The sequence below is a fragment of the Rutidosis leptorrhynchoides genome, chromosome 11 (genome assembly GCF_046630445.1).
Source record: "Rutidosis leptorrhynchoides isolate AG116_Rl617_1_P2 chromosome 11, CSIRO_AGI_Rlap_v1, whole genome shotgun sequence".
NCBI classification, from domain to species: Eukaryota; Viridiplantae; Streptophyta; class Magnoliopsida; order Asterales; family Asteraceae; genus Rutidosis; species Rutidosis leptorrhynchoides.
In genome coordinates, this window is record NC_092343.1 from 8,499,511 (window position 1) to 8,509,304 (window position 9,794).

The 9,794-nt window shown below is 31.3% G+C and overlaps 1 protein-coding gene across 1 annotated transcript; it reads right to left on the reverse strand.

The window, feature by feature from the left end:
- Positions 1 to 5,460: 5,460 nt before the first annotated feature.
- On the reverse strand, positions 5,461 to 8,049 carry LOC139876835 (BTB/POZ domain and ankyrin repeat-containing protein NBCL-like). The gene is made up of 2 exons (XM_071864210.1): positions 7,531 to 8,049; positions 5,461 to 6,623 (listed from the first exon to the last, which is right to left on the reverse strand). Exons 1-2 carry the CDS (start codon positions 8,035 to 8,037, stop codon positions 5,601 to 5,603), a joined length of 1,530 nt encoding a protein of 509 aa, XP_071720311.1. The 5' UTR covers positions 8,038 to 8,049; the 3' UTR covers positions 5,461 to 5,600.
- Between the last annotated feature and the right edge of the window lie 1,745 nt (positions 8,050 to 9,794).

Genomic DNA, 9,794 nt, shown 5'->3' on the forward strand with positions numbered 1-9,794 from the left:
AAGGGATGTTATAAAGGTGTCTGAAAATATATATTTGTATCTGAATCTGAATAATCTTTAATGAATTGCTGAATTATGGTAAATAATGTTAGAGAATTGTGAACTCGGTCAAGTATTATTAACTGGATTCATCTTTTTCGACTCAGAAAGACAATGTTCAAGTTTCGTCACTGTTTTCCTCGTAACACAAAATTATAACATAAGTTTGTTATAGAAAAGTGAACAACGTGAAAATCCAAGGGCTCATGAACGAGACTACAATTATGGCTTGTTCATGAGCCATGGTCATAACATAAGGAAGGTCAACTAATCAACGTATGATTATTTCTTATTTGTGTCAATTAGTTGAACGATAGTTTGATAAGTTTCAGCGGTTAAAGGTTTTTGAGACCTATACATACGAACATATACATTTTTTTTTTACCACACAGGCTTGCTTGAGTGCCCAACGAGTTACCCAATGAAACACACCACTCGGGTTTAATTCCTGGCTATGCCAACTTGTTCAGAAAAAGAGTGACTAGAGGGTGCGCATAATGCGCAATTCACCTAGTACCAGGTCTCACGCTCGGGAGTTTGATTACTCGAGGTTTACTCTCTATGGGGAGCTAACGTCCTCGTTCATAGGAGGTTTACTCGCTAATCAAAAAAAAAAAAAAAAAAAAAAGGAAAGGAAAAGAACATACATTTTTTTGGCCAACACGAAACTAGAATTATAATAGTTCTAGCGATTCAAATGAAAAAGAAAATACAGATACAAATCACTATACAAATTAAACCAACCACCACAACACTAAAAAGGAAATACATATGAATAACATGATCCATCTTTTATATTTTTTATAGACATACTAAGAATAAGAATAAGAATGCATGTGATGCAAACTTGCAAAATGTCAAATTGGTCATTGGCACGTCACTTCAAGCATGTTGGTCCGGCCAGTTTTACGCTAAGAGTGAATACCGCAACAATAAAAAAAAAAAAAACCCTATTCACGTCTCAAGAATTTACTGCAAAATAACAACAAAACATCTTAAAACACTGAATTGAATACAAATTTAATACTTTTGTCAAATCCCAACTATCAAAATAAAAAGTAAGTTTGTACCTACACCTAATTTGTAACAAGAGTTATGTTTATCATGTTCGACGCTTAATAGTTAATTATAGATTCAACGTCTTATTGGACTGTTGGAGCTAATTGGTTCATTGCGTCTCACATCAGAAAGTGAAAGAAAAAAATGTGCATATAAGTTTATGGGAACCTCCTTCTATCACCAATTGGTTTTAGATAATGTATATTCACGAGCTTATATGTTGTACATGATGGTAGACCTGAAAAACTCTCTTTTGTGGTGAGGAACCTCGCCGCTTTGAATCGGGTATCTCGCCGCAGTAGGTTATTTGTGGCGAGGGCTCGCCGCTTTATACCTCATCACCGTAGGTTCGCCGCCTTAACTCTTTTGCGTCGAGTTTTTGTGGAGATTGAAAGCGGGACCACATTTATTAAGAAAAAAGAAAAAGAAAAGGGAAAATACAATTGCGGTAAGGGTTAATCGCCGCAAAATATGGGTCGTCGCCCGTTCTATTTTTTTTAGTAGTGTAATAATATTATCGTTCCCAAAAGATATTTTGATATATTAGAAATACGAAACCAAACTCGACTTCACGCAAGCCGCGTACACAAATTAAAACGAACCTTTCCTAAACACAAACATTACGATTCTAAACTTAACGGATTAAAATCCAGGTTTTAATAACTAACCGTGAAGAAATATAAGAGTATGTTATATACTAGTACAATGACCCGTGGAACCACGAGTTTGTTTAAACGAAACAGTTTAATGATATGTTTTAGGTATTAAGTGAACGTAAATGTTAAAGTCATTTAGTTTAATAACCCGTGGAACCACATAGTCCAATCATAAGAGATAATATTGGTTGTTATTTTATTTTAAAAGTGTAAATTAAAATATAAATTTAGAATTGGTTACTTCTACCTAACTTTTATACCTTCTCGTACTCAATTCAAAATAATTAATTAAAATAATTCAAAATTATTTAATTTTAATAATTAAAATAATTGTTAATAAGATTTAATAATACTAATTAATTAATAATTTAAAATTATTTAGATTAATGACATCACCCACCATGTTTAAATTTTTTTTTTCTTTTGTTTTTTGATTTTTTTTAAAAAAAAATTAGCCTAATAATGACATCATCATTATAGGATTTTAATAGAAACTATAAATAGATAGATTTATATATCTTATGCATAAGACATTAGTTTAAGTCTTAAGACTAGTAGTTATAATAATATTATAGTTATAATACTGAAATAAAGGACGTACATATATCAAATAATCAACTTATGACTCGTATATATTCTGAAAAAGGTCTGCATATCTTTAATAAGTCAAGCACCGCAAAGAACTTTGCATTGTGGCTGTCTTCCTTCAATATAAAGTCACATCTATAAATTATATGCATGCGTGTGTTGAAACGACTCCATTAATTACTGTAATATTGTACCATCAGTTTTTACTGACTCAAATTTCACACACTGAAAATTACGGAGTACATATCATAAAAGCAAGCAGCTAGCTGTAACTATCAAGTAAACTATATTTTGATATGATGTTGATAGATTGAAAATTGATAATTTAATAACAAAAAAAGTTAAAAATAGATGGTGGGATGACTTAGGTGTCTTAACCGCTTATATTCTGGTGTTCATTTCAGTGTCTATAAATGATTTTGAAATTGATAAAGTGAAGGAGTTGTCCGGTATTCATATTTTAGAGTCTTTGTGAGAGAAAATATGATGTTGCCCAATAAGAAAATTGATTAAGTAAATAAAAAAATGGACACCTTGATTGACAGTGTCGGATTCACGACACTGAAATGGACACCAAGACCCTGTCGTCGTGAGAACGCCATTTTCGGTGTCCATTTTTCGGAACGCTGAAAATAGATAGACGACACCGGTGCTTGTTTAAATCAACAATAACAAACAAGGCTATTTAATCCCCTGTAAACATTGAATCTAGCAAATTAAGAACTTGATTTAAATGTCATTTATTAACTTTTCATTTTTTTAGGTTGAAGGGAAACTTATCAACCGAAAGAAAAAAAGAAGATAGCGGAAAACGAGTTGGAACGGTTTGAGGCTTTTATGGACGGATACGAAGACGGAGCTCCTTTTCTATGTATATGAAGTAAAGTTGCTTTTGGAGTTGTTAAGATTTTCTTATCTGATTTTTTTTTTCCCCTTCTTGTTTCGTTATTTTATATGTTTCGTTTATGTATTTTTGCCTAGGGTAAGTTGTTAGCGTAGTTTTTTTGATGGTGTTGAGTTTTTCATATCATTTGGGTTCCTAGTAGTGTTCTGTTTAGGTTTTTGCGGTTTTTCGTGGGTTCTCTTCTCGTTGTATTTTTTTTTTTTTTTTTTTTTTTTTTTTATTTATGAAAGTTCTCTTTTTTATTGTAGTTTATTTTTTAAAAAAATGGCCAAATTAAATTAATTGAACAATGTAAAAGGAAAGAGACACCAGTGAAAGTACTTACTTTTGTAGTGCAGAAGGCTGTTGTGATTAGCTGAGAGTTAAACTGAGTTATAGACTATGACTTTTCATCATCAACAGGCTACAGATACAAACCTTAAACTTATTTAGCCATGTTTACATAGGGAACATATAACTGAAACTGAATAACCCAGTATCATTCATGAAACTTTGCATTATATGCCATGAGGATTTAATATTGCATTAACATACTGTAAGATATGCATTGCCAATGGTATCTATATTAGAACTAGCACTAATTAAGAAAACAACTTGGAAAAAGGGTTGTTTGGGAACTGAAAAACAGTTCATAAAAGAAACTAGATTATATCCAGAAATTAGAAATTATCTAATTTCTTGAACAATATATTATGTGCATATTACAATAACTAAAGAAACACTAACAAGCTAAGCAACCATTTAAGTTACAAATACTTGGTTGGTTGAATCAGGATTAAATTAAACATTCATACACAAAGGAAATGCATAACTCACCTAAAATAGTACCAAATTTAACTATTTGATACAAATGCTTCTTTATAATAACGTTTAATTTTAAAGAAGACACTCAAATTCATATAATGGAGATCAGAGTATATAAACGTGTTAAAATCTTAACATATATTTGTCCTCTCAACATTTGTCAACTTTAAAATAAGTATTTGTATAACTAAAATCATTTAACTTTACGGAGTACTTAAATATAATTATTAGATTAATTAACTAGGGTTTAAGCATTATTAATTATAGAAAATCAGAAGGGACAAAAGACAAGATTACATGGAGGGAATCCATAAAATAGATATGATACAAATTAAATAATAACCCTACTGTGTTGTCACACTCACTTGTTACATTCATGCAAGACAACCAATCAATCTGCCCATTTGGCCATTTACCCATTTTTTAATTAGTTGGATGATAAAATTAAATAATACAACTAATATAAAAAAAACACAATTCTAGCCAACAACAATCGTAACAAGAGGGTGAAAACACAAATGACCAGGACAAAACAATCAAAACACCAATATAATGAAACCTAATTAAGCAGTAAGCACCGGCTACACAACCATTACCAACAAACATCCAACTAATGATTTCGAAAATTTCTACAATAAATTGGGGTAAGTTACTAATGGAGTTTTATATCCACGATTATGTTATTTAGTGACATAAATTGACGGGATTAATACTTCTTAAAAAGACTAATGAGCACAAGAATGCAACTTTTGTTGTTGGGATCAGAGCTGATATATGTTTATTAAAATACTACAAGTAGTTGGACCTATCCTTTCATATAATTCATACTCCATTATATTTATATTTATAAATATAAATATAAATATAAATCAACTAAATAGTAAGATTATATTATTTATATCAGGTAAAGGTAGATGATGCTTCTGGTTGAGGAGCAAGAAAATAATAATTGGCCAATAAAGGTTATTAAAATTCATTATAAAATTCCAAGATCAAAACAAAAGTATATTTATTAGAGTTGACAGATTGTTATTTTTATAGAAAAGATTGACCTACATCTCTTCCATACAAAAGATGAGTTATTTAGAGCAAAAACTTTGATTTCAAGATTCTTCATGTCCCATCTCATGAGTGATAATTTGAAATAAATCCCACCTTCCATGGTCTATGATGCCCACCACCCATTATCTTATTTTAAGCTTCACACTATTATCAATAGACTAGAACTAATCTTGTTTCTAAGGTACAAAGTTTCAATCTTTCTAACACAAGTTTAGTTGAAAATATCAATATTACCAAACTATATATAGGAAAATATCAATATTATTATTTACTACTCCGTATTTACTAGTATTAATATTAATTATAATTATAATTCTAACACAAAAGAGATGAAAAAGGTGACCAATTATAGATGAAAGATAAAATCAATACGTACCCATGAATATTTTCTTTTGATTGATATCATTTGTGCTTCAAATGTCCCACTTCATGGGTGAAAATATAAAAAGGGACTCTAGAAAAAAGATAATTATATAAAGATAGTTGACCTAATACTCATGATGAGATTGGTGATACATTGATGTGTCACAACCACCTTGAGAAGAACCATGTCTATGATGATGATGAGTATTATGTTGGTTATTATCATCTTGATCCATTTTGTTACTAGATCCAATTTGTACTGCTGCTGCTCCTAAATTCAAATAAACCATCCTTGAATCAAGATTCAAATTACCAATATTCCCACTACTATTTGAACTACTACTACGATGAACATGTGATTGATCTTCATTCATTTGTGGATACATTTGTGCATTTGCTGCTGCTGCTGCTGCTGCATTACCTTCTTCTCTTGAGATCACTAATGCAGCTGATTGAACTAGCTCAAGACAAAGCCTAAGTTTATTCGGTTCGATATGAGTTAGCCCAGGGACAGCCCCTTTAAATAGGAAATCAGAAGTTAGGGTTCTAAGTATATCAAGTGGCGTGATCCCTTCAATTGTTCTAACATTAGGGTCTGCATGATGATCAAGTAAAACCGCAACCATATCCGGTGACACCATTTCTGATGCTATATGAAGTGGGGTCTTACCAACCGGTCCAGCCGGATAATTCACATCGGCTGCACCTAATTCGAGTAACGCTTTTACGACTTCACGGCTACAATTCTCAACTGAATAATGTAATGCTAATGCTTCATCAAGATTTAGTCCTTCACCCATTACCATTAGCTTCACAAGCTCAACATCAGACGAATCAAGAGCTCGTCTCATTCGTCGAATCTTTTGATCTTCGAGATCAGCTGCTACCGAAAGATCGTGGTGATGATGTGGATGGTGATGTGGCATCATAGAGCGCCGAGATATGGACGATTTGAGTCGAAGTTCTTCGATTTTTGCTACAATATCTATAGGAAGATGTTTAGCTAAGACTTCTGGTGGGAGACCAGATTTTGCAACCAAATGTGAACAAGTTGTCCATAGTTGATGCATATCTTGTTTTCTTGAAGCTAAAAGAACCTTCATTACATCCTCAATTGAAGCTTTCTCTACCATGATTGCTAATTGCTTCTGCAAATTAAAATATTATACCAACTATATCCAATTCAAATTATTATTTTAATGGTAATGGTAATGGTCTTTATACTTATTAACTTATATCAAGATATTTTTAGCTATAGTGACATAACTAAAGAAACTTATTTTTAAATCATAAAGATAAAAAATTATTATAGTATTATTTTTTGTTACAGGAGGAAGATTGTGTTATGATGTATGACATTACCCTTTTCTGCATTATTAAAATGACTGTATCACTATAACCAAACAAAAACACAAATGAGGAAAGTTGAGTGTTAGGGGAAAAATGATGTGTGTGATGACTGTTGAAGACAAGACAAGAGATGGATTAAAAAAGATCTAAATTTGGTAAGCATGTAGTGTGGAACATAAAGATAGAGCAACCCAATTCAAGAAATGAACAATGTTCATGAAATCAAGATAACATATTAGTGTATTAAACACACCTCTATCCTATAAAAACATTTTTGGAAATATTCCGTCTACTTTCAAGAAAGATTATATATTGTATTTCATCATCTGTTTCAACCTTTGTTAATGAAATAAATAATCATTCTCATTAGCCTATTTGGACCATATATATATACACTTCAAACACAAAACCATAATCTAAGGTTACATTTTTATAGAAAAAGATTACATTTTTACAACAAAAGATTACAATTTTATGAGAAAGTTTATATTTTTATGAAAAAAGATCACATTTTTACGAAAAAAGATTACATTTTCATGTAAAAAGATTCAAAAACTACAAATTTAAGAACAAACCCAGAAAAAACAACAATCAAAGATTACATTTTTATGCAAAAAGATTCGAAAACAACAAAGTTTAGCAAACAACAATCTTGCTTGTCTCTTATAATCTCAAATTCAAGAAAATAGAGAAATGAAGAAAAACCTGAGTAAGTAACACAAGCTGTTCAACCCCAAAAGATCTAGCGGCTGAAAGTGTATCAAGAGCAAGATCAACGGCTGATGTACAATGTGTATGCCAGCATCCTCTCTCACCACAGTTAGGTCTTGGTTCATGTTTTTGAGGTACAACTGAAACCTGTCCACTGTACAAAAACTGCAACATCAGCAAGAACACCTCGTACCCAACCGAATTCACAGGGATAACAACCTGTTGTGAACTTGTTGAGTTTCTTGGTGAAGCGGGTCCCATACCCATATTACCAACTCTTGACCCTAAGGGGTCGGATCCAGACCCAGACCCGGTTGGAGAATCTGTCCCACCGGAATAAAAAAACTTGCGAAAAAACAAGCTTCTTGCTGCTAAAATACAACGGTGAGCATGCACAATTCTACCTTCAACACTAAAAGTTACATCACTGAAAGCTTGACCATTGATGAGTAGATTAAGATAATCTAGTGATAAAGATCTTAATGAATCTTCTAGAGACATGATGTAGCTAGATGATATAACCAAAAAAAAAAAAAAAAAAAACAAACTTTTTTAAGATGATAATTGTGAGAAGAGTTGAAGTTTTATGTTATTTCAACTTCATGTTTTTTTTTTTTTTTTTCTTTTCTTAAGTTTTATTATATATCTTTGAATATGAAATATGAAGAGAGAAGGAATGATTATTTCTTGTGGGAGAGATATTTTTGGGGAGAGAAGAGAAATTGGGTGGCTAGACGGCTGAGACTGTTTAATGAAGTTGATATATGTATAAAGATTTGAAGAATACAATACAAATTAGTACTCCATAAAATAAGAGGGGAGGGGGTACAAATTATTATAATAGGGGTATATTGTGCTTATGAATATGTAATACTGCGTTAACTTATCTTTTCCATAATTTTAAGCTACTAGTAGTGTTCGGCTAACAAATATTCTATTCTAGAGCTTATTAAAAAAAGTACTAGAAAAACAAGCATGTTAGAATATGTTAAGAATATAAAATAATTTCATAATTTATGAAATATACATAACATGGTCACTTTTAATATAGTTATTTATTATTAACTTTTATTATCTTTTTAGTGAGATTTTTTTTTTGCCGTTCGTCTACACCAAAAAACTTTCGTTCTTCCGATTTTTTTTGGCTAACAGCATCCTTCTATTATCTCATTTAAACATATCGAGTCTCTCCGTCAAACTTCCGTTAAAAATGTTTGTTAAGTCAAGACATATACATTGCATGTAAGGGTAAAAGCGTATTTTTACCCATATTTTCACCTTCTTTACTAAAAAATCAAAAACCCTAATTTAATCAACCTATCAAAATAAAAAATAAAAATAAAAAAACTCCAAAATCAAAATACCAAAAATTAGATCCAAATCCCATAAACCATACACATATTACATATTCATATTTAGAAAATCAGAAGTTACAAAAATCAGATTCAACTCAAGCTACTGTACTATTCTTCGTGTTCATCATCTTCATGAGCAACAAAATCAGGAGATTCCTCTTTTGAAGATCAAATGGCATTTTGAAGATAAAGTCATGATCCTTGAATATCATTAAGCATCGTTTATCATCAATTCCGAACATCAACATATTCACGAAGATTTGATTAGATTTCTTCAAAAACGAGTGCGATTTGGTCTCGGAATCATTCGAGACTTGTTTAACAAAAAGTAAAAGTGTGGTTATGTTCTACATCTTTTCGTTAAACATTCTACAGATTTACAGAGTCCGAGATGAAGATTCGAGCTCCAATTCTGAAAGTCAAACTTCATGAACGTTTGGTCAACAAATCAATTAGAGAGTTCTGGATCTTTTCAGGTTTGATTGATGATTCATGAGAGTTATATAAGGGATATTGAACAAATTCATATAGAAATCAAGGTGTGAAACTGTTCGGATTTCAACTTTATTTTAAAAGTGTTCTTCATGTTGCTGCTTTTGTTCATTGTTTGATTTCGGTTTTTGATGCTATTTTGACTTTGAATCCTCCACAAAGTGTGTTAATCGATGCTTAAGGATGCAGTTGCTATCAATTTTGCTTTAGCATCACAGATATATGCTCAGATTGAGGTTTGAACCATCAATTGAAAAATTCACATTTTAGAGATGAAGGCGTGATACGTATGAACAAGAGCAGAAGTTTGAATCTGATTTTGTTTATTTAATTATTATTATTTATTTAGTTTGAAAAGGGTAAATGATATAAGCTGATGAAATGGGGGGTAAAAAGACGATTTTACCCTCA